Source organism: Salvelinus namaycush, chromosome 20, assembly GCF_016432855.1.
Source record: "Salvelinus namaycush isolate Seneca chromosome 20, SaNama_1.0, whole genome shotgun sequence".
NCBI classification, from domain to species: domain Eukaryota; kingdom Metazoa; phylum Chordata; class Actinopteri; order Salmoniformes; family Salmonidae; genus Salvelinus; species Salvelinus namaycush.
In genome coordinates, this window is record NC_052326.1 from 9,728,245 (window position 1) to 9,754,278 (window position 26,034).

A 26,034-nucleotide genomic window follows, 5' to 3' on the forward strand; every position below is an offset into this window, starting at 1 on the left:
ATTGATTGGACATGATTTGTCCGTAGAGTCCGTAGAAGTCCGATACATGATTGTGTCAAGGCACAGATCTGGGGAAGGGTACAAAAACATTTCTGCAGCATTGAAGTTTTCCAAGAACACAGTGGCCTCCATCATTCTTAAATGGAAGACGTTTGGATCTTCCAAGACTCTTTCTAGAGCCCTAGCTTGGCCAAACTGAGCAATCAGAGGAGAAGGGTCTTGGTGACCAAGAACCCGATGGCACTCTGACAGAGCTCCAGAGTTCCTCTGTGGAGATGCGAAAACCTTCCAAAAGGACAACCATCTCTGCAGCACTCCACCAATCAGGCTTTTATGGTAGAGTGGCCAGATGGAAGCCACTCCTAAAAGGCACATGACAGCCCGCATGGAGTTTGCCAAAAAGCACCTAAAGGACTCTCAGACCATGAGAAACAAGATTCTCTGATCTGATGAAACCAAGATTGAACTCTTTGGCCTGAATGCCAAGCGTCACGTCTGGAGCAAACCTGGCACCATCCCTACGGTGAAGCATGGTGGTGGCAGCATCATGCTGTGGAAATGTTTTTCAGTGGCAGGGACTAGGAGACTAGTCAGGATTGAGGGAAAGATTAATGGAGCAAAGTACATAGAGATCCTTGATGTGAACCTGCTCCAGAGTGCTCAGGACCTCAGACTGGGGCACACAGCCAAGACAACGCCGGAGTGTCTCTGAATGTCCTTGAGTTGCCCAGCCAGAGCTCGGACTTGAATCCGATCAAACATCTCTGGAGGGACCTGAAAATAGCTGTGCAGCGACGCTCCCTGTCCAACCTGATAGTTCTTGAGAGGATCTACAGAGAAGAATGGGAGAAACTCCCAAAATACAGGTGTGCCAAGCTTATAGCTTCATACCCATGAAGACTTGAGGCTGTAATTGCTGCCAAATTTGCATCAACAAAGTGCTGAGTAAAGGGTCTGAATACTTATGTAAATGTGATATTTCCATTTTTATGTGTTAACGTTTCTAAAATGTTTTTGCTTCATCATTATGGGGTATTGTGTGTAGACTGTTGAACAGCCACCACTGGCATTGAGTGGCTGCTGCCAACATACTGACTCAACTCCGGCCACTTTAATAATGTAAAAATTGATGGAAAAGGTGTATCACTAGCCACTTTAAACAGTGCCACTTTATGTGATGTTTGCATAACCTACATTACTCATCTCATATGTATATACTGTACTCTATACCATCTACTGCATCTTGCCTATGCCGTTCTGTACCATCACTCATTCATATATTTGTATGTACATATTCTTCATTCCTTTACACTTGTGTGTATAAGGTAGTTGTTGTGAAATTGTTAGGTTAGATTACTCGTTGGTTATTACTGCATCCTCAGAACTAGAAGCACAAGCATTTCCGCTACACTCGCATTAACATCTGCTAACCATGTGTATGTGACGAATACAATTAGATTTGATTTGATTGATGAGGGGCATTCGTTGGAATAATAACGTAACAAAATGTGGAAAAAGTCAATGGCTCTGAATACTTTCCGAATGCACTGTATATGGACACGTTATTATACAGTAGGATGACGTGGGAGAATGATAAGCCACAACAGACAGTGCATCTCAGTATCCAACGTAAAAATACAGCCAGACTGGCCTGCTGCTGTAACTTTTTAGACCTTAAAACTGTTGAGAGTAGACCCACAGCTGATCCAAATGTAATGAAACATTCAAATCACAGGGCTTTGGCATTGTTATTCAAATGACATTTTCACTGCAGCCTAGAGTAGAATTTTGTACTCACTTGAAAACAATAATGCTATTCTTCATGGCATTGTTGTGTTGTAGGCTAGTCTAGTTAGGATAATTGTACTGTCCCCAACCAAGATCAATAGGGGAGCTTTTTGAGCTGCGTCTGTCTCATGTCTTCATTGTTCTTTCATGTGCAATGATGCACCTGGCCTCTCTGCTGCCTCTCAGCAATTCTTATTTCTTCATATTAAAAATGTATGCAGCTTTGAATGCTTTTACTTGTGGCATGATTTCTACACTAAACAAAAATATAAACACAACATGTAAAGTGTTGGTCCCATGTGTCATGAGCTGAAATAAATGATCCCATACATTTTCCAAATGCACCAAAAGCTTATTTCTATAAAATGTTGTTCACAAATGTGTTTACATCCCTTTTAGTGAGCATTTCTCCTTTGCCAAGACAATCTATCCACCTGATAGGTGTGGCATATCAAGAAGCTGTTTAAACAGCATCATTATTACACAATAAAAGTCCCCTCTAAAATGTGCAGTTTTGTCACACAACACAATGTCACAGATGTCTCAAGTTTTGAGGGAGCTTGCACCTGGCATGCTGACAGCAGGAATGTCCACCAGAGCTTTTGCCAGAGAATTGAATGTTAATTTATCTACCATAAGCCGCCTCTCACATCGTTTTAGAAAATTTGGCAGTACGTTCAACCGGCCTTACAACCACAGACCACGTGTAACCAGGCCAGACCAGGACCTCTACATCCGGCTTCTTCACCTGCGGGATCATCTGAGACCGGACACCCGGACAGCTGATGAAACTATGGATTTGCACAACCGAAGAATTTCTGTACAAACTGTCAGAAACCATCTCAGGGAAGCTCATCTGCATGCTTGTCATCCTCACTAGGGTTTGACCTTACTGCAGTTTGGCATCATAACTGACTTCAGTTGGCAAATGCTCACCTTCGATGGCCACTGGCACACTGGAGAAGTGTGCTTTTCATATCTATATTCCCAGTCATGTGAAATCCATAGATTTGGGCCTAATTAATTTCCTTATATGAACTGTAACTCAGTAAAATCTTTGAAGTTCCTGTATGTTGCATTTATATTTTTGTTCAGTGTAGTTAGCCTAATGCAGATCTGGACAAACGATCCACCTACCACTATTGTCATTATGAATGGTGGATAGAGGGCAGGATAGACAGAATGGTAGACTACACTGAGTATACCAAACATTAGGAACACTTTCCTAATATTGATAATGTGTCGACAGCGTTCCACAGGGATGCTGGCCCATGTTTACTCCAATGCTTCTCAAAGTTGTGTCAAATTGTCTGGATTACCTTTTGGTGGTGGACCAACCTGTTGCGCTTGAAAAACCAAGCAGCTTTAGAGTTCTTGACACAAACCTGTGCACCTGGCACCTACTACCATACCCTGTTCAACAGCACTTAAATATTTTGTCTTGCCTATCCACCCTCTGAATGGCGCACATACAGTACACAATCCATGTCTCAGTCGTCTCAAGGCTTAAAACTCCTTCTTTAAGCTTTCTCCTCTCCTTCATCTACATCGAAGTGGATTCAACAGGTGACATCAATAAGGGATCAAAGCTTTCACCTGGATTCACCTGGTCAGTTTATCATGGAAAGAGCAGGTGGTCTTAATGTTTTGTATAGTAAAAGTTAGTGCATGGAAAAGTGGAGTGAGAAAGGGATGTACCAAAACACTTTTGATATAAGGAAGACGCATGAAAGCGGATGAGGAAATTTGGCTTGGATGGAAGAAATTATATAGTAAAACCTGCAAAAGATGGAATGTAATCCAGGGAAAAAAACTCACTACCCTCCCCTGTGCCCAATAAAAAAAACACAAAACCCTCCCTAAAGTGAAAAAAAAGTTAGACATAAGTCCACCCTGTTACCCATAGATAGACACTCTAAAAATGTTTTAACAATTTATTTATTTACTTGCATTTTTATCAATTGCCCCTCCATGTTGTACACAACAAGCTTCCATTCACCCTGCCACGAGGTGAATTATAGCTGATTTAAGATGAAATCGTCAACCCTGTTATGGTCAACACTGTTACTTCATTTTGCATTTAATAGCCACTTACTATTCATTTTTCAAAGTTAACCTCTTGAGATGGGAATGTGCTCATCACGACAGAGAGTTACACTACCCAAAAGAGACACATGTAGCGGAACGACCCAGATTAATTTACATGGCATTGTTCACAGAGCATGACTTGGATTGAGACACAGTTCTCATACACACATCCATCCATGCACCAATCATCATAGGTCACTGGGCAGATGGCCACCATCTGACATGTCAACCACATTCTAGTATCCCCATGACAGCTGCAATCTATGCTCTCCTTTTTGGTCGATACACATAGAACACTTCAGAAGTTGAAATATTGTATGCCATGGTAGATTTAAATCTTCAGCAGTCCCCTATCCCCTATAGCCATACACGCAGTTCTCCAGCCATTTTGTGTAAGACTGTTCTTAAGTTGAAGACATTGGATTGGATTTTTATACATTGCTTGTCTGATAAGATTGGGAGTGGGGGCAGGTTTACATTAAATTATTATACAGTAGTACACTTTATGGTGTATGTAGGCTTCACCTGCATGGATCTAGCTTGGCTACACTAGGTTCTCTGGTAAACGAGAGGTACATCCCACCTCCTTCCACTGACCATCGAAAGGAAGCGAGAAATGAACAAATAATTGAAGCAATGAAACAATTGATTGGCAGAACCACCCGTTTTATTGGAATTAGCATTTGAATACAATTTGAGGTGTTGCCACGAATTCATGAATATTTACAGACAGCTGACTTGATGAACATATTCAGCCCAGCAATATGATAGTATGTTATACATTCGTCATGAGCGGCTCACTGTTCATGTTCTTCTATTTGTTCAGCTGTTCTTCCCTTCTTCCATTCCTTGAAACGCATAACCTTGAGGTGAGATGGCATGGTGAAGCTCTTTCCATTTGTGTCCACGTACAACTGGTGGTGCAGGAACAATATATTCATCTTCAGCAGCAACCCTTTCCCATCCTTCCCACTGCACATGACTAGCAACAAGCCAAATTTGGACCAAATTGGTTTTATCTTGCAATTAGGTTTCCTGATTGGGCATGATTCATTCGTAATAATACACAGATTCCCCTGAATACGGGAAAGGAAAGCAGGCCTTAAATGGGATCCGTGGTCCGTGATGTTTTAATAAGACGCTGATTAAGTGGGAGACAGTGACGTTGGTAACAAGAAGACATGGATGAAGGTGGAGGTTAATGAGGATGTCAACACTCTAAGTCAGATGAAGTGAAGTGAGGAGGCTCTCTGTCCATGACCAAACCCCTGGCCCCAATAACCCCTAGTCCCTACCCCATACACTGGCCCTGTCACGCCTGCTCCCACTCTCCCTCACTGGTGCTCGAGGGCGCCAGGCTGCCCAGAACTACGCACTCCTGCCACAATCATTACGCACACCTGCTCCCCTCGTCACGCGCATCAGCGATTCATTGCAGTCACCTGGACTCAATCACCTGTGTTATTTCCTCCCCTATATCTGTCTGTTCCCCAGCTCTGTTCTCCGCTTCAGCATTAGTTGTTGTTTGTCGTTATGTTACCCGGTTCTGACGCTGTTCCTGTCCTGTTCCATGTCTGTGCGATATTAAATGTTCACTCTCTGTACCTGCTTCTCTACTCCTAGCCCACTCTGCCTAGACCTATCATGTAGATCTGAAAACAATTGGGCAGGTATTAGCAATATAGACAATTATTCACCTAGTTTATAAGGGCAAGGTGTAGCTACAGTAGGGCTACTACCAAATTGTGTGAACCTAATTGAGATCTTCATAAAGTGACTAGTGGTCTATAGGTTATTTCAGCTAGGCTAGGGGCTAGTAGCTAGGAGAAATGGGCTAGTAGCTAGGAGTTAGTTCAGCTAGGGGCTAGGGGGCTAGGAATTGTTTCTGGACAAGGCCCTCCTCTTGACTAATGGGATGGGTTTAGTCAAAGCGTGTTTACAAATCTTAAATCTGTTTGGTGGTAGTGAGATAAGATTAAATCCCCCTATTGCAACTCTTTGACCCATTCCTATTGTCTGGACTTTCTTCTTAGCTGTGAGAAATTCATCATGACGGTGTGAAATAATCAGCGTTATTGGGTTGATTTGTACGCAGTAAGAAGAGTAAGTAGGTCTTAATGAGGTGCTTTGTCATGCCATTTCTTTGAGGAGATGATTGGAGGTCCTCATTAGGAGTCAAGCTTGGTTCTCTATGTGTGAAATTGTCATCGCAGTACTTCTTTCTGGCCTCCGAAGGCTTGTTAAAGTGTGAGCAGCATCAAATCAAAACTCAATGTTTGAGTGATTCCTCACGAAACTAGAAGCAAAAATGACCGTGACTTTTTTCGATTTTCACAAAATGTAATCCGTAAAAGGGTCCTTTGGAGGAAGGATTGTTGACATATATTTAACATTTGTATTGTAAAACATAATTGAGAAATAATCAATTGAATATTACCCGGGCCTCCTTTAAGACTCCATAATCTCTAGGTGCTACAAAGCAAAAGTCATATGAAGCTTTACCACTTGCTCTGTAATATGAGTAGTATTTGTATTTCAATAAAACATTTCTTACATACATGTATGAATATTGAATAATACAAACATGAATATTGAAAGTATTTTTGATTTGGCTAATATTTCAGTATATTTTTGAACATAATATACTCTACGAGCATTTCAAAGTTCCAGAGTGAGATATCTGCTACTTTTAAAGATTATGATCCAATTTTTAAGCATTACCATCAGAATGAGTCAAAATGGTTGCCCTCTGCTGTTGTTTTGCAGTATGTGCAATGATACAAGTAAAGAAGGGCTATGATTGGAAGTCGGGTTTAGTCTGCGGATAAATCAATGCCGCCTGACAGGTAGCAGTCCTCAGTATTGACTATGTAGCTACCTCCTTCCGTCAAATACCACAGAGTGAAGGCTCCTGTGGTTGATCTTGTATTCATTATACTAGCTCCAATATGGCCATAGGCAGTAGACTGCAGGCCTACTAAAGGCACTTGTGGTTTGCATGATGAAGAAGTGTGAAAAAGCTCCTTCTGACCCACTATGTTGAGTATGCAAGGGATCATTAGCACCTACCACAACTCAGGGTCAACAGGTGAGAAGAGATGCCTCACCCCATGCCATCCTCTCTCTGGACCATTACCCAAACCTGCTGGGAGAGCAGCCTTAACTGCCCATGACTCGCAGGGATCCGGACATTTTGTAAATGGATATGGCATATTGAATCTTCAGAGTCCAGTTCTATCTGCTATTGCACCTTCTTCACCACACTGTTTGTGTGGGTGGACAATTTCAGATTGTTGGTGATGTGTACGCCGAGGAACTTGAAGCTTTCCACCTTCTCCACTGTGGTCCTTTCGATGTGAATAGGGGCATGCTCCCTCTGCTGTTTCCTGACATCCACGATCAGCTCCTTTGTTTTGTTGACGTTGAGTGAGAGGTTATTTTCCCTGCACCACTCTCCTAGGGCCCTCACCTCCTCCCTGTAGGCTGTCTCGTCATTGTTGGTAGTCAGGCCTACAAACTTGATGATTGAGTTGGAGGCATGCATGGCCACACAGTCATGGGTGAACAGGGAGTACAGGAGAGGGCTGAGCACACACCCTTGTGGGGCCCCTGTGTTGAGGATCAGCGAAGTGGTGTTGTTGTTTCCTATCTTCACCAACAGGGGTGGCCCATCATGAAGTCCATGTCCCAGTTGCACAGGGCGGGGTTCAGACCCAAGGGCCCGAGCTTAATGATGAGCTTTGAGAGTACAGTACTATGGTGTTGAATGCTGACCTATAGTCAATGAACAGCATTCTTACATAAGTATTCATCTTGTCCAGATGGGATAGGGCACTGTGCAGTGCAATGGTGATTGCATCGTCTGTGGATCTGTTCAGGTGGTAAGCAAATTGAAGTAGGTCTAGGGTGTCAGGTAGAGGGGATATGATCCTTAACTAGCCTCTAAAAGCATTAATTTAACACTTTTTTTGGTTACTACATGATTCCATATGTGTTATTTAATAGTTTTGATGTCTTCAATATTATTCTACAATGTAGAAAATAGTAAAAATAAAGAAAAACCCTTGAATGAGTAGGTGTTTCCAAACTTTTGACTGGTACTGTACATGTTATTCAATACTTTCATCCAAACTGCTCGCAAGCATCTGCACAGCCAGGCGCTAAAATAGAACTTGGGTCTATTTTTGACGCATGACACTCTGCAAGTCCCATCTCCTCATTGGTTTTTAGGAGCATATACCCACATGGGTGATTGAAAGGTGAACTGAGGTCCACACTTCAGTCCAGTTGGTGTTGGTAACGCACCTTAAAGTTGTTTGCCAACTGCCATATAAAGTCCAAAGAAGAAGAAGAAGAAAATTGAAGGAGGGGAGATTACTAGAAACTAACTTGGTTGACTTTTTCATCTGTGGATTAATTGTGGAGTAGAGGACCTTGTGCATTTCAGGTAAAATAACAACCCAATGTTTATATCCCAGGACAAATTAGCTAGCAACAGCAAGCTAGCTAGTTAAATTGTCATAAATATTTAACTATTTTCGACCTGTCACCAAATTAATATAGTTGGTTCAGAGTTCATTTTGATATTTCAACCTGCGTGTCCTGATCGCGTCCGATGTGGATGGACAAAATCAACATGCGCGCGCGCCAGGTCTAGTCAGTATGTTAGTCTGCCCAAATCGTGGCTTCCCAAATCAGCATAAGCCTATGCACTTGTGATTTGAAACAATCCACAGCTGTTTTTTTAAGAAGCTTATGATCCTCAGTGGCTAAATCATGCTATTTGGTGAAGTATTTTGAATTATCTTATTTAGACAGGTGTAATTTATATAATTTGTGCAAATTACTTTCGGGGAATCCAGCATCCGAACAGTGCACTATGCACCCGCCAACTTTCCTTTCCAATTCGCAAGGAAAGTTGGCGGGTGCATAGACAAGATGCTCATGTCTCCGAGTCTTTGTCCCAAAAGCGGGATTGCAAACGACAAGCTTAGATCTGCATATTACGCCCATAGAAACGCATTGGGCTTATTTAGAACAGATTTTGGTGAGAGTGAGCCCTCTCGTTTTGTCTCTTCCCTTCTGCTTACACTAGCGAGTGAAACAGTGCCCCTCTGTCTTACTATATGTAGGCCATGTATCTGATGCTGTCTGGCCAGAAAAAAGTATGACATGCCATACTCCTTTGGTCCAGACAGCATCCGATATATGGTCTACACTAACGGAGGGGCACTGTTTCGCTCGCTCGGATGCTTTATCAATCTCAGATGAGTCTTTCTGTCGGCGAGCGTCTCGGTTAAATAAAGGTTAAATATTTCAATATTTTATTTGGACGGGCAAGGAGGAACGGGGCAGCCCATAACGCCGGTCCTGATGTAGGCTTAGAATGGAGAAAATGTTTCTTATTTCTAAAAGGAAAGACTGCATAAGAAAAAATGAACTGAAAAAAAAAGGATATAAAGGGGGTTTGAAGTGGGATAGTCATGACAGATGGAGTCAGAAATGAGTACACTTAGCAAGCTTCCACATTACCACTCTTTCGGGCTATCTATCCTCCTATGATTCCTTTCTCCATCCCTCTCTCCATGCTTTTATTCCATCCCCCTCTTAATGCAGTGTGATGCATCCATTCTACAGCACTCTTAAGGGTGAGTGAAGTCTGGGTTAGTTCTCACATTTCAGACCATTTTATCTTCCACCAGACGCAGTTAAATGAATCTAATCCTCCATTACAGGGGAAAGCATTCTTTGAGAGTAAACAGAACATTTAGAAAGGGCTCTCTTTCAGTCAGTCATTTCCTTTTCCCACCCTCAATGTCCTCTTAAGTGCAGACTTATCCAACAAACAACCCCATTACATTGTGCGCCATAAATACTTGTTTCAAATTCAGTCGTTTTTAATAGGCTTTCCTTTTTCATGCATTTGGAGAGAAAAAATATCCTCCATATACAGCATAACTGGAACTCCTCTCTGGTGTGGCTGTCATAAAGTTGTTCTTTTCTGAGACAAATCGTGCCAGTGTTTCCTGGGGATATCAAACGACCACGAGAGTCAGCTGATGCATAATATCATACCTTCCTGACGTTTAACACATTTTCCAGGCTCTAAATAAATCATAACTGTGACTGGATCTACTGCCTCCGCCTGCTGTGTATCTGTGCGCAACTAAGCACAGGGATTTTATGGGAATGGACAGAAGAAGCTCTACTGAAAAGTCTGTCGTCCACTCGCTGTTTGATGCTCGTCTCCAGGTAGACGTTGCCCTCGGGCACATATCTAGGATCAGCTTACCATCACCAAATCATGACCTTTACCATTAGAGGGAAAATGCAGAAACTGATCTTGGATCAGTGTCTCTGAAAACCTTTATTTATACTCTGTTTTGGATCACCAACATGCCAACATATCTATTGGCCCTTTTACGAAAGCTGATGCCCAATTTACATAGAATTTGTGGTTGTTTGGTTGTACAGTGATCAGTCATGATAAAAAAATAACTGCGTACAGCAATGCCTGAATCTAGACAGTGCATATTGCTTCACTGTCATTGGCCAACAATATAATGATGGTTGAGAAACTACTGTGCAACAACAATCAACCCAAATGTTAAAGATGTGTTAAAGGATGTGTCGACATTGTCTGATACTACAAGCAGTTGCCAAGCAGTGACCTTGTTCACCAAACATCCATTATATTCTGTTGTCAAGACCATATCAAGTTATAAACCATTCACCTGTATGCAACCTTTGACCCTCACTCCACATTTCCAACTGTCCACCAAGAAAAACCAAGTCGAAACCAGCCCTGCAGGCTCTTAAACCGATCATATCCGGAATGAAAATATCCTAGTAGCATGTTACAATCTCTCCAACCCTTCATGTGCAGCCATGCTCTCTCCTTCTCCATCCATTCACTTCTTCCTTTAGGGCAGTCTCATACCTTCCTATTGATCGGCTGTTGGAGGATCAACATTCTGTAGTGTGTGTCAATTAGACAGCTCCTCCTTCCGTCTGTCTCTCTGTGTCCAGAGGAACTACAGCACATCCTAAAGAGCCTTTCACTGGCTGCTTGCTTTCCTCATACACCCATTTCCTAATTTCCCTTCTCTAAAAGCTGTGTCGCTTTTAGAGAAGGGAGAGGGAAATAATACAACAAAATAGAGATTTTCTACAAGTGGCTCCCTGTCGCCTTTTATGGATTTTCTATACCGCATGCCAAACCGTTTGGACTGTCCTGCTGAAACATCTTCCTTTTGAAGTGTAAGTTGGTATGAATGTTTTTCTTCTTCTTGTTTTTTTGAGGGGACGGTCTGAAGTACACGTTCTGTTTGTGAGAAATACAGCTACTTCAAAGAAAACACATGCGGGCACTTTGAAGTTTAGTGTATTTTCTAAAGCAGACAGATTGAGAAAAGTGTTGAGGAGGAACGTAGTTTTTTTCCATTCCATGGCCTATACGTCTCTAACCAATTCTATGAGAGGGAAAGGTTTTTGGGATTGGATATTGCCTACTGAAAAATTTAGTCAAGGGGTAAAGGTCCTCCCAAGAAGCAACCCCCCCCCCCCCCCCCCCCATAATACAGCTGTGGCATTGCATGTCAATATCTAAAGTGCAAATATCAAATATGGAATTCAAAAACACACCATTATGCCTAGATAATGGTGATCAGCGTCATAGGAAGAGCAGCTAATGGGAATCGAAATAAACAAGTAAACACTATCCAACAGGCCATTGTTGTCAGCTCAGCCAGGCATGAGGTGTTGAATGCTCAATCACCGTTATTAGTTATGTGGCCGTATGCAATAGCACACGTGCTACTCTTGCCTAAAGGTTATTTTGTGCCCTTTTCAAATGAATCCAGTCTATATTACAAACATTGCCTCTAAACTTGAGTAAAGGTTATTATTTTGCTATGAATCCCACATAATTCCCACAGCGGTCTGTGACATTTTGTGGGTATGATACATCTGTTGTTTTACTCAATATACTATTTAGGAGAGCATATTTACTGCTCTAACTTTGGGACTGTCTGCAAATATTGACACATTTGTTCACCTCAAACACAGTCTTCGTCTCTGCCTTCTCAGTGTGGGAGACTGATTCGTCTGAGCATAATACCACCTCATTAGTAAGCCAAAACCATACACGAGATGTACTGTAAACACATGGTAATAACATTCAAAGCATCTTATCTTAATGTTAACTTAATGTTAATATCAGAATATCATAATAACAGCTATTGTACACAGCTCATACCAGTATGGTAATCGTATTAAATATGCCAATTTCTAATATTCTCATTCCAGTTTACCATTGTTTATACGGTTTGATTCAAATTTTTCGTTCCATAATCCCACTGGCCTGTGATTATCCCAATCCCTGACTGATGATTGAGGTGGGATTTTTCCTGGTCTCTGGCGACCTGTGACGGTGGGTTGATATTAAGAGGGTTCAGAGATACAGACATTCAAGGCCAGGCCAAGTAAACAGACCTGACTGTCAAAACTGCAGACTGTGAGTGTGGAACACTCTCACCACAATCACAGTGGGATTATTACTTGATATGCATCTTAACCTGGGAGAGAAAAAAGGGGAATTCTGATGTCGACAATATTGATTGATGCACTCTCGTGTTCCCTGAGCTAATTTAAACACAATCTGTGATTTTGTTGAGTGAGTAAACAAGTTAACATCATATGATCTAAAGATTTTCCAGATTAAGTTGTTATTGAGTGATTGAAATTGTTGCCATATTGCTTTGTCTTTTGAAGGGAAATATGAACATATAAATATGACCACCTCTTAATTTAGCAAATTATAAATGGAGAATATCTGTTATATTTGTACCCCTTTAGAGACCTGCCCTTTAAAACAATAGTTTGATACCAGAAGCATTGCTTACCACAATAACATGAATCTTCCTCAGGACCTTCTCTTATTGCTCTCCAAATACTATATCATATATCTATAGTATCGGTAAAAGCTGTTTGAATTTATAGAATTCTATTCCGTTATTATCTTTATTTAGTTTTAGTTATGTGTCCTGTGCTGTGGATGTGTGGTTGGCCTTTGCAGGGGGGGGGGGGGGGGGGGGTGACAGTCAGTTGGGGGTAGGGCTTCCTGGGCTCTCCCTCCCTTCTCTTTCTGCTGCATTTAAAGGGAATCTGCGGTGAATGAACTCTGCGAAATTACTTCACTCAGTAGCAGATAGTTCAGTGTATTCAAAGGACCTTTCCACTTCCAATATGCTCACAATGAACCTTGGCCCTTGGTGCAGCAGTCCATCGTCTGACTAACCCACTCCTTTGGCAAAACCAGCACATTCACCTCTATTGTATGCTGGGAGATTGTTCCTTCAGATCCCATTATTGCTCCTGCTGCCAAGACTGAACAGTGTCAGGAACATACAGGGCAGCAACCATTTGCGAGTAGGTAAGTAGTCTTGAACAAGGCTTCAAGTATACTCCCTGGACAGGACACAAGTCTATCGCAGAGCCTTGCCCCCAATCTACCTCCTTAATGCTAAGTGCCAAGCAGAGATGCATTGCGGCACAGTTTTATAGTCTTTGGTATGACTCAGCCAGGGATCAAACTCCCAACCCTCCAAACTCAAGGCAGACACTCTAACCACAAGGTTAGTTGGTAGAGAGAGCATAGGCTAAAAGCGGGTGAAATTAAAAATGGCTAATCCTATCAAACCTGATGTCAATTTGCAGATGCGTTTCATAGTTTAGTTTGTCTCTCTCGATACAAGAACTATCCATCTGAAACAGCACAGTGTTGCATTGTTCAGCAGAGCGTACAGTTGTGGTAATTATCTACAGTGCCTTCGGAAAGTATTCAGACCCCTTGACTTTTTCCAGATTTTGTTACGTTACAGCCTTATTCTAAAATGGATTAAATAAAACAAATTCCTCATCAATCTACACACAATATCCCGTAATGACGAAGCGAAAAAATTCTTTGTAAATAAAAATAAAATACCCTATTTACGTAACTATTCAGACCTTTTGCTGTGAGACTTGAAATTGAGCTCAGGTGCATACTGTTTCCTTTGATCGTCCTTGAGATGTGTCTACAACTTGATTGTAGTCCACCAGTGGTAAATTCAATTGATTGGACATGATTTGGAAAGGCACACACCTGTCTATATATGGTCCCACAGTTGACAGTGCATGTCAGAGCAAAAACCAAGACATGAGGTATAAGGAATTGTCTGTAGAGCTCCGAGACAGGATTGTGTCGAGGCACAGATCTGGTGAAGGGTACCAACATTGTTTTGCAGCATCCAAGGTCCCCAAGAACACGGAGGCCTCCAGCATTCTTAAATGGAAGAAGTTTGGAACCACCAAGACTCTTCCTAGAGCTGGTCGTCCAGCCAAACTGAGCAATCGGGGGAGAAGGGCCTTGGTCAGGGAGGTGACCAAGAACCCGATGGTCACTCTGACAGAGCTCCAGAGTTCCTCTGTGGAAATGGGAGAACCTACCAGAAGGACAACCATCTCTGCAGCACTCCACCAATCAGGCCTTTATGGTAGTGGCCAGGCAGAAGTCACTCTTCAGTAAAAGGCACATGACAGCACACTTGGAGATTACCAAAAGGCACCTAAAGACTCTCAGACCATGAGAAACAAGATTCTCAGATCTGATGAAACCAAGATTGAACTCTTTGGCCTGAATGCCAGACGTGACGTCTGGAGGAAACCTGGCACCATCCCTATGGTCAGTGGTGGAAAAAGTACCCAATACTTGAGTAAAAGTATAGATACCTTAATAGAAAGTTACTCAAGAAAAAGTGAAAGTCACCCAGTAAAATACTACTTGAGTAAAAGTCTAAAATGATTTGTTTCTAAGTATCAAAAGTAAATGTAATTGCTAAATTATATATTTTTAAGTATCAAAAGTGAAAGTATATATAATTTATTAGGCAAAGCAGAAGGCACCATTTTCCTATTTTTATTTTATTTTAATTGACAGATAGTCAGGGGTACAATCCAACACTCAGACACAATTTACAAATGATGCATTTATATTTAGTGAGTCTGCCAGATCAGAGGCGGTAGGGATGACCACGTGTTCTCTTGATAAGTGTGTGAATTGGACCATTTTCCTGTCCTGCTAAGCATTCATCATGCAACAAGTACTTTAGGGTGTCAGGGAAAATGTATGGAGTAAAAAGTACATTATTTTCTTTAGGAATGTAGTGAAGTAAAAGTAGTCAAAAATATAAATAGAAAAGTACAGACACCCCCAAAAATTACTTAAGTAGTAATATTTTTACTTTACACCACTGCCTACGTTGAAGCAAGGTGGTGGCAGCATCATAATGTGGGGATGTTTTTCAGCGGCAGGGACTGGGAGACTAGTCAGGATTGAGGCAAAGATGAACGGAGCAAAGTACAGAGAGATCCTTGATGAAAACATACTCCAGAGTGCTCAGGACCTCAGCCTGGGGTGAAGGTTCACCTTCCAACAGAACAACAACCCTAAGCATGCAGCCAAGACAACGCAGGAGTGGCTTCGGGACAAGTCTCTGAATGTCCTTGAGTGGCCCAGCCAGAGCCCGGACTTGAACCCAATCGAAACTCTCTGGAGAGACCTGAAAATAGCAGCAATGCTCCCCATCCAACCTAACAGAGCTTGAGAGGATCTGCAGAGAAGAATGGGAAAAACTCCACAAATACAGGTGTGCCAAGCTTGTAGCGTCATACCCAAGAAGACTCGATGCTGTAATCGCTGCCAAAAGTGCTTCAACAAAGTACCGAGTGAAGCGTCTGAATACTTATGTAAATGTGATATTTCAGTTGTTTGTTTTGAATAAATTTGCAAAAATTCTACAAACCAGTTTTTGCTTTGTCATTATGGGATATTTTGTGTTGATTGATGAGGAAATAAAGCAATTTAAGATATTTTAGAATAACGGTGTGATGTAATGAAATGTGGAAAAAGGAACGGGTTCTGAATATTTTCCGAATGCACTGTATGCATCTGTTGGTAACAGATACCTTTAAAAAGGGTAGAGGCATGGATCAGAAAACCAGTCAGTATCTGTTTTGACCACCTGTTACCTCATGCAGTGCGACACATCTTCGAATAGAGATCATCAGGCTGTTGATTGTGGCCTGTGGAATGTACAGATCCTTGTGCCGTGCATTATCATGCTGAAACATAAGCTGATGAAGGCAGATGAATGGCTCAACAATTGGCCTCAGGGTCTTGTCACAGTATCTCTATAAAATGCAAATTGGGTTCATTGTCTGTAGCTTATGCTTGTCCATACCATAACTCCACCGCCACCATGGGGCACTCTGTTCACAACGTTGACATCAGCCATACACGTGGTCTGCGCTTGTGATGCCGGTTGGACGTACTGCCAAATTCTCTAAAATTACGTTGGAGGCGGTTTATGGTAGAGAAATTAACGTTACATTTTCTGGCAACAGCTCTGGAGGACATTCCTGCAGTCAGCATGCCAATTGCAAGTTCCCTCAAAACTTCAGACATCTGTGGCGCTGTGTTACAAAACTGCACATTTTAGTGGCCTTTTATTGTCCCCAGCACAAGGTGCAACAGTGTAATGATCATGCTGTTTAATTAGCTTCTTGTCAGGTGGATGGGTTATCTTGGCAAAGGAGAAATGCTCACTAACAGGGATGTAAACAAATGTGTGCTCACAATTTGAGAGAAATAAGCTATTTGTGCGTATGGAAAATTTCTGCAATCTTTTATTTCAGCTCATGAAACACTTTACATGTCGCGTTTATATTTTTGTTCAGTGTAGATGATTGTTGAGTTGTGAATGTCAGTGAAATGTAGAGAGGCCCAACCAGGCATATCGCAATATCGTCTATGATATTAAAGCTTTTCTTCTACATATCCTAAGTAATGCAATGGATTCATCGTTTTTTGGGGCCCAAAATAGTGAACTCGGAGGCAAAAAAGGGATGCATAATGTAAGATGCAAACCTCATATTTTAAATGAGTATTAGATTTCAAAACCTTTGACTAACCGCTACGCCATGGAATTTTGATTAACACTGTGGGAGAAACTTCTATATCAGTGATGGGAAACATTGATGGGGATTAGGGTCACAAAAAATCTGAACTCATCACGACGGGCCGCAGTGGCACTCGGGTCAGCGTACCCCCATCCATACCCACAAATCCAGCCAGAGCCAGCCCTAGCCTTTTGGGGGCCCTAAGTGAAATGTTTTAATTGTACCTTGTGTATTCTACTATTTTAACTCCCAAGAGTAAGTTGAGACCCTGTAAATTGAGACCCCGACTGAGTTTGTGACAGGTTAAAGGAAATACTCATAGCCTGTTACACATTAAAAAGTATTAGTAAGTTCATAGTATGTGAGGATCTTAAAACATCTAAGGTTAAGAAGATCATGCATTCAGTATTAGTTGATAGAGATTGATAACATTCATATAATTGTGTTAAAATCCGTCAAGCGTACAAAGGGTACGAATTGTGAGAGGAATGTGTAAACGTTATGTTGATTACTTTATTTTGTCGTGGGTGAAAGTGTTAATCTGTGATGTACTAAATGCTCTTAATCTATGAGCCTGAGATCGATTGCTCTGGTCTCCACTCAAGTTCCCGGAGAAATCGCGGTCTTTTCTCATTGCACTAAAAGTTTCAATGAGTAAACAATACAGTATCACTCTCGTGATCTTTTCTCCCCTTTTTCAGGGGCGTAACAAGTTCAATATTGGGAAATTGATCCACGAGCCTACATCCCTGTGCTATATGAACACCAGAAGCTGCTATTTATTACTGCCCAGCAGATGCCCTTAATATGCATTGTGCTTAAAGCTCTCAGTAATGAACCGTTTTTCGACACAATTTGGTGAAAGACCCAAATTCTTCAGAAAAGCCTTTTTTTCCCATCACAAGTTGTTTCACAAGCAGTTCTCCAGAACATAATAATGAACTCATCATCAAGCTTTGATGATTTTAATCAGCTGTGTAGGACTATGTCAAAAAACTAAATGTGCGCCCCTTGGGGCCCCCAGAACAAAGTTTGGGAAACACTGCTCCAGATCAATGAATAGAGGTTATTCTGCTTGTCCAATGACACTCTTATTCTACACTGTCCTTCAGTAGGATTTGTGGAATTGAAGCTTGGGACTCTTTCTTCACACAAGTGACTGTGGGCGTGTAGAATTAAAAAACCATGTCACACTATGGGTTTAACTATGAAACGCTAGTTCTCCTGAGGACATTTCCCCTCTTACCTACTCCTGTATCAAAGCAGCGTTCCTTCTGTAGTAATGTCATCATTACAATTTCACAGTCTCCTCAGAGGAACCATCCCTACGGTTTTATGCCGTCCAAGGCGCAGTCTCAGATATGCCAGCGTTGTGGGTGTAGGGAAGAAAGGAGTGGGAAATGGGCTGATGGAAGAATAGAAAAGGAGGAGAATGTGTGATGATTCATCCAATATCTGCCTCCTCTCTGATATGTCATCCAACAGAAGGGATATTGTGTCAATAGCATGGTGAATTTGTATAAAAGACACTCTTAACATGTTGGTCTGTTTTTGCCTTTTAGTGTCATCTTTGAATACAGGGAAATTTTATAATCAACAGAATTGTATGAATGAGAGAGTCACCAACAAAAATATCTGATTCAAAGAAGCCCTCCAGCTATTTTTGAGCATTTCCTGTTGAAAAACAATATCCCAAGTGTAAATACATGAATGTACACTTAAGGGTAAAAAAAACAAAAAACGTATTGAGCAAAATAGTGTTTTTTTTTGTTGACAAACTGCAAACTTCAAGGAGTAGGCCATTCAAGGAGTTGGTCTGATGTGATGTAATCGGCCTCCCCTTATTATTGCGGGAACAATAGAGGAGCAATAGATGGAAAAAGAGATAATCATTGAGGTGAAAGGAGACTGGAGTGCCACTTTAGGGCCCTACTGTAAGTTCCCAAAGAGATCTAGGACATGTAATCAAGACATGAGATAACATTTTGTGTATGATGTGTAGCAACCTAACAATGGTAGGCACACTAGTACAGTAGGCAGCGTTTCTTACTGAGTATGTTGAAAAGAGGAGTTTGGGAGCTGACTTTCATGCCTTTCGACCTTGGGAGTCCATGGCAACCCTTTTAAATTCAATATGGAGAGGTGAGTAGGGAGGGAGAAGAGGGAGGAGGGAGAGAGAGAGCGTGTGAGATTGAGAAGAAAAAAAAATTGTCTCATCATTCCACACATGATTGCAGAAAAAGGAGTTGAGATAGAAAAAGAAAGCAGTGAAAAGCTCAAACCAACATGAATCCCTTCTCTCATATCTAGCCCCTCTGTCACTGTGTGGTGTGTCTCATCGCTTCTACTTTGCTTTATCTTGCAGAAATTCACTCAGCAGCCCGGAGACCTGAGCGGCCTGACCCCCCCCCCCCCCCCCCCTGTGAGGGATCTCCATAGGCAGGGTGGTGAGTTACAGTGGGCAGAGGAGTGCCCACCACGTTGGTCAGACCATGGAGTGAGGAGGAAAGAAGGAGATGCATATGTAAGAAAGGAAGAGGAGATATCCTTTGAAGAGCCGTCTAAATTCATGCTCCTATTATAATTGAGTGCTTCTAAGAGCAAAGCAACATGAGAGGACGCCTGTTCTGTGCCCACTGCTTCAAGAGTTATTATTAAGATTAACCCTCTGGATATAGAGTAGACTAGTGTTCTTTGTGTTCCTGATTCCGCTGGGTTCTAGAGTGTGTCTGGATTTGTGTCTGGGCTGTGGTCATGGGGTCTCAGCCCCAGGGGTGTGCTCTGCATCGGACTGGCAGGATCTGTCACAGAGGCAGCCTGATCAGGCTCTTACTCCTTCTTTACTGCTCTCTCACGGCCGCCCAAGCCGCTAAACCCAAAGTCCCGAGCGGCACACACCTCAACTCCATCCGCATCGACGGGGATATCTCCCTGGGAGGCCTGTTCCCCGTGCACTCCAGGGGCAACGAAGGCAAGGCCTGCGGGGAGCTGAAGAAGGAGAAGGGGATCCATCGTCTGGAGGCCATGCTGTTCGCCCTGGACCGTATCAACAACGACCATTCCCTGCTTCCCAATATCACGCTGGGGGCGCGCATCCTAGACACGTGTTCCCGGGATACCCACGCCCTGGAGCAGTCACTCACCTTCGTCCAGGCTCTCATCGAGAAGGATGGGACGGACGTCAAGTGTCTCGGCGGGGGGGCACCCATCATCACCAAGCCTGAGAGGGTGGTGGGAGTCATCGGAGCCTCGTCCAGCTCTGTGTCTATCATGGTGGCCAACATACTGCGGCTCTTCAAGGTAAGGACCACACCTTGGTGGTGATTTACTACTTGTGTGTGTGGTTGTGGTTTGTTTGCAGTGTTAGAGTGAGTATCTGATGTATGTACACTGTGGTGTTTGTTCCATGTTAGCTCTAGTTGGGAATGTTATCTTCATTCCTGGGAAAACATTCTATTCTCTGTTCAAACACAATTTGGTACCCTGATATTTGGAAAGAAGAGCATGAATAAATAATGACAGAGACATGTGGCTCAGTTTGCAGATTATGGTGCTTGTAACGCCATGGGTTGTGCGTTCGATTCCCACAGGGAACCAGTATGAAAGAAAGTATGAAAATATATGCACTCTGCTGTAAGTGACTCTGGATAAGAGTTTCTGCTAAATGACTAAAAAACAAATAATGCAAATCTTGAGAAAAAAAATCTGCCTCTACACCATAGTTCCCATAATCCTAAAGTAATGCCATTGGCCATCTCAATCTGAGGACTGCTAAATTGTCACAATTATTGCCTCTAACCCAAAGAGTTGGATAGATGGCACACATGCAAAGATAGGCGATGCACTCTAGTACATCTCTATGCTGTCAACATACTAAATAATAGGATGCATTATTAGTTGATTTCATTGTCTGCTCATAGAACAATAACAGTTTCTCTTTCGACTTGGATTCATTACTTTGATTGACCCCGTGATAGGAAAAGTCATTTTCATCCACATGCTGTCCTTGTTCATAGCACATACCAATCCCACGGTTTCACTGATTTATAAGCACAGTCCACCCAGCCCTAAAAATAACTTCTTAATTGCTTTCTCTGATCTGTTTATGCTGCGTCTTCTGTTGCTCAGGTTTGATAGGTTATGTTGGCTCATTGAGTCATTTCTTCCTTTTGATAAGAAATGTGTTGCCTTTACTCTCTTGGAAGTCATGCATTCAGGCTGTGTTTTAAGGCCAGTTGGATATTTTGCATATCTATTACTAAACATCTCACTAATTGTGACTCGTTTCAGGAAACTAGGCATATGTTGTGGGTCACTACTTCACAGGAGAGCCATCTGAATGCAGACTTTTTAAATGAAATCAAAATGCGTTTTTTGGAAGAAATGCCTTCTGGAACATGTGAACTTTCATGTGCCTTAAGAACAAACTTGTATGCCATCTGTAAATACGATTAAAATTGTTAAATTACATGCCTAGTTGGTTTAGTCACAGAAAAAGGCCGCTAGTCATGATTGGCTGAGATAATGAGTGGGCTGGACATGCCGAGAGATGAGTTCGGATTGGTCTGCCATATAGCACGCTTCTGTCTATTTGAGCTGGTGAATATGAGTAGGTAATCCTGTCTAACGCAGCTTTTTCAAAACTATATTGCGAAGTAGAACTGCTTAAGTGTTGCTCTCCACGTTCTGGAGGACCGAGTTTTGAAATCAGTGGAATTAGAGTATGATAGCTAATGAGATGGTGAAAACACCTGTCTCCAGATTACATCTTCAAACTAAGGCCAACCATAGCAGCCGTGACAGGGAGAAGCGTCCATCCATGATGTATACGGTAAGATAGTCTACACCCTAAAAAGAAAAGGTTCCTGGAGTATCCTTTAGGGGTTCTTCAAATTTAAACTGTGGGGGAACCCTTATAATTTCTTTGAATAACCCATTTTAATGGATCCTTGAAGAACCTTTTGGGGTACATTTTTTAACTAACCCACCTCCCCTATTATTGTTAATAATAATAATAATACGCATAACAATAATAACACAATATTTTAGTCCTCAGTGTTTATTATGATCTTAATGGCAAAGCAGAATTAAAAATCTAAAGATAACCTAAACTCCCAGCAGAGCCCCAAGTCCAATGGGTATATCCTCTGCCCTGTTGATGTTATTGTGTTGATGTTCTCCTTATCCATAGCCAGAATGATTTTGCAGTGCATGGTGATCGGACAGGTTTCATGTTATATTCATCAGAGGTGTAGGGAGGGTGAAGTCTGTGAATCCCAAAAATGTGGTAGTTATACAGATGATTAACAAAATATGCACACGGCAGTATTCATACCTTGGTTTTTGTGGTGAATGTGAATGAAAAACTGTTTTGATAATGGTTTTCATACACATACCTTGTAGAGGTAATGTAGAGGCCTATGGGATATTCATTGACGATGTAAGGAAGGAGAATGGTAAATGTGATCTACATACCACCAATACCAATTGAAATACCTTTTGATATGCCTCGTCTGTATACCTGCAGACACAGACACAAAAGTGAACAGTTCAGTCATCTGCACCCAATACAGCTAGCCTTCAACATATTCTTATAGCCTACATATTCTTACCTTTTTGTTGATTGATATCCGTTGAATTGTGTCCATTTTCTGTTTTACAAAGATTTGCACAAATATGAAAAGATAGATGGCATAATATCAATTTATATCATACCCCATGTACAAACCTTACCTTAAATTGAGGAGATCCTCACGTTCTTTACAAGTGTTTCAGTTGGGCAGCTTGGTTCCTGCAAGAACCCCCACCAACTAAGGAGGTTCCTCGATGAACCCCACCATTTTTAGTGCCAAGAAGCCGAAGGTTCTTCTAGGAACCTCCTTAGTTGGTTCTTGGAACAATCTTAGAAGAACCCTTGCTGAACCCCTAATTTGTAGAGTGTAGCTAGTTACCTTTTCAGATATTACACGTTTCTAATTGACAGAAAGTTGTTTATGTTTTCACGTTATGTGTATGATCTTATTATTCGTATCTCAGAGCCATTTGCTTTGCTAACATTGAACCTGGTTGGTTAGCTACCTGCAGTTTCATGCAAGGTAGTAACGTCATGAGTTGGGACTATAGTTCATTGTTTACCTAGCTAGCTAGCTAGCTAGCTAGCTACATGTCTTAACAAAAGACTCCAATATGCAAGTAACCATTTCAATAGAATATCACTGCGACAACTGTTGATAGACGTAGCTGGTAAATTCGCTCTAGCTATCTACTTGGATTTCAGAGCACCATTGTATGAGTGTGCCAGAGCGCAGAATAACTGACGAATTTACGAACGCTCAACACCCGTTGACTATGGCTAGTGTCAGTAAACGTTGGCAAAAAGCGTAAATTGTTGCCAGCAGCACAGTTGCAGTCACCAACGCTCTGGATAACATAAAAACAGCCTAACCAGCTCTGCTAGGGCGAGTAAAATGGTCAGTAAGCTGTTCTCTCATTTGTGTCTAGAAGTAGCTAGCAAGCTAGCCAACTTTAGCCAGTTAGCTTGGGTACTTGACTGCTGTTGTTAGGACAGAACGCTCGGATCAACCCTTAAAGAGATGGGTGTGGCTAAAGCTTAAGAGGGTGTGAACGATGCTGAATATGTGTAGACAAAGAAGAGCTCTCCAATAGGTACAAAAACATTCAAAGGCCATTTTCTCAAAAGTGAGGTTACAAGTTTGTCAACTTTCAAAGCAGAATTACTTTCCCATCGTTCCTCAAATGCAGTGTATACCATTTTGTAGCTTTGTGTCTCTGATTTTATCCAATGTAAAAAACACAATTTCAAATTTTGCTACATAAGACCGAATCAAGGAGGTCGGTCACAATTGTGATCATTGTATTACATAAGCTCTCCCTCGCTCTCCATTTGGCAAATCTGACCAGAACTCTATCCTCCTGATTCCTGCTTGCAAGCGAAACTCAAACAGGAAGTACCAATGCTCAATATGGAAATGGTCCGATGAAGCGGATGTACGGACATTTCTTAACCAGAAGCCATGGATTACAGGCAACATCCACACTGAGCTAAAGGCTAGAGCTGCCACTTTCAAGGAGCGGGACACTAATCCGAATGTTTAAAAGAAATTCTGCTACGCACTCCGAAGAACCATCAAACAGGTAAAGCGTCAATACAGGACTAAGATCGAATCCTACTACACCGGCTCTGACACTCGTTGGATGTGGTAGGGCTTGCAAACGCTCAGGGATTACAAAGGGAGACCCAGCTGCGAGCTGCCCAGTGACGTGAGTTTACCAGATGAGCTAAATGCCTTCTATTCTCACTTTTGAGGCAAGCAACACTGAAACATGCATGAGAGCACCAGCTGTTCCGGACAACTGTGTGATCACGCTCTCCGTAGCCATTGTAAGACCTTTAAACAGGTTAACATTCACAAGGCCGCAGGGCCAGACGGATTACCAGGACGTGTACTCAGAGCATGCGCTGATCAGCTGGCAAGTGTCTTCAGATTTTCAACCTCTCCCTAACCCAGTCTGCAATACCTACATGTTTCAAGAAGACCACCATAGTCCCTGTGCCCAAGAACGCCAATGTAACCTGCCTAAATGACTACCGCCCCATAGCACCCAAATCTTTAGCCATGAAATGCTTTGAATGGCCGGCCATGGCTCACAACACCATCATCCCAGAAACCCTGGACCCACACTAATTCGCATACCGCTCAAACAGATCCACAGATGTTGCAATATCTATTGCACTCCACACTTCCCTTTCCCACCTGTACTCCGTTCACCCATGACTGCGTGGCCACGTAGGACTCCAACACCATGATTAGGTTTGCCGACAACATGACGGTGGTATGGCTGATCACCAATGACGATGAGACAACCTATAGGGAGGATGTCAGAGACCTGGCGGTGTGGTGCCAGGACAATGACCTCTCCCTCAACGTGAGCAAGACAAGGGAGCTGACCGTGGGCTACAGGAAAAGGAGGGGAGAGCACGCCTCCATTTACATCGACGGGGCTGTAGTGGAGCGGGTCGAGACCTTCAAGTTCCTTGGTGTCCACATCACTAAGGACCTTTTAATGGTCCAAACACACCAACACAGTAAAGAGGAGGTCTTAACAATGCCTATTCCCCCTCGGGAGGCTGAAAAGATTTGGCATGGGAGCGCACATCCTCAAAACATTGTACAGCTGCAACATTGAGAGCATCCTGACTGGCTGCATCACCGCTTGCTATGGCAACTGCTCAGCATCCGACCGCAAGGCACTACAAAGGGTAGTGCTTATGACCCAGTACAAGTCTGGGACCAAAGGTCTCCTTAACAGCTTCTACCCTCAAGCCATACGACTGCTGAACATTTGATCATATGGCTACCTGGACTATTTGCATTGACCAACACACACACACACACACACACACACACACACGCACACACACACGCACACGCACACGCACACGCACATTAACATTCCCTCCCACTCTTCATATATGTTGCTGCTACTCTGTTATTATCTATGCCTAATCACTTTACCCCCACCTACATGTTACCTCAATTACCGCAACTACACTGTACCCCTGCATATTGACTCAGTACCGGTACCCCTTGTATATAGCCTCGTTATTGTCAGAGCTGCTAGGAGTACTGGGTGGAGGAGTCAAGCGCAGAGAGCAGGGTTTCAAGAAAGTGGATTTATTTTCCAGTTGACAGGGAAAACGATCATGCCCTAAACACACGGGCGCATGAAAAGACGAGTCCAAAAACACCGGACTAAACTGTCCAGAAAAAATAATAAAATCCACATAACAATCCAACACCAAATAACAGATAAACAAGCCCGCACAAAAGCCAGCGGGCTACCTGCCCTTAAATAGCCTACCCACCAAACTAAACTCAAAACAGGTGCACCCAATCAGCCCAAACTAACAGAAACAAAAAGAAAAGAATCGATGGCAGCTAGTAGGCCGGTGACGACGACCACCGAGCGCCGCCCGAACAGGAAGAGGCACCATCTTTGGCGGGATTCGTGACAGTTATTGCTATTTTATTGTGTTACTAATTTTCCTTTCCCTTTAGTTTAGCAATTTTTTTTTTTAAGGGCTCTAAGGTAAACATTTATTTAGTAAGGTTTACATTTAGTAAGGTTTACTACACC

At 42.4% G+C, this 26,034-nt stretch overlaps 1 protein-coding gene across 3 annotated transcripts in view; it reads left to right on the forward strand.

Annotated features, from left to right (window-relative positions):
- The first annotated feature begins 12,396 nt into the window (after positions 1–12,396).
- Positions 12,397–26,034, forward strand: part of LOC120065018 (metabotropic glutamate receptor 4-like) — a 276,560-nt gene continuing 262,922 nt past the window's right edge. For 2 of the 3 annotated variants that reach the window (XM_039015660.1, XM_039015663.1), the window contains exons 1-2: positions 12,397–12,550; positions 19,241–20,175. In XM_039015660.1, the coding sequence (XP_038871588.1) occupies positions 19,630–20,175 (546 nt within the window). In that variant the 5' untranslated portion in view covers positions 12,397–12,550; positions 19,241–19,629. Of the gene's footprint in view, positions 12,551–13,150; positions 13,310–19,240; positions 20,176–26,034 lie in introns of those variants that run through there. The other variant, XM_039015661.1, reaches the window with a different exon arrangement.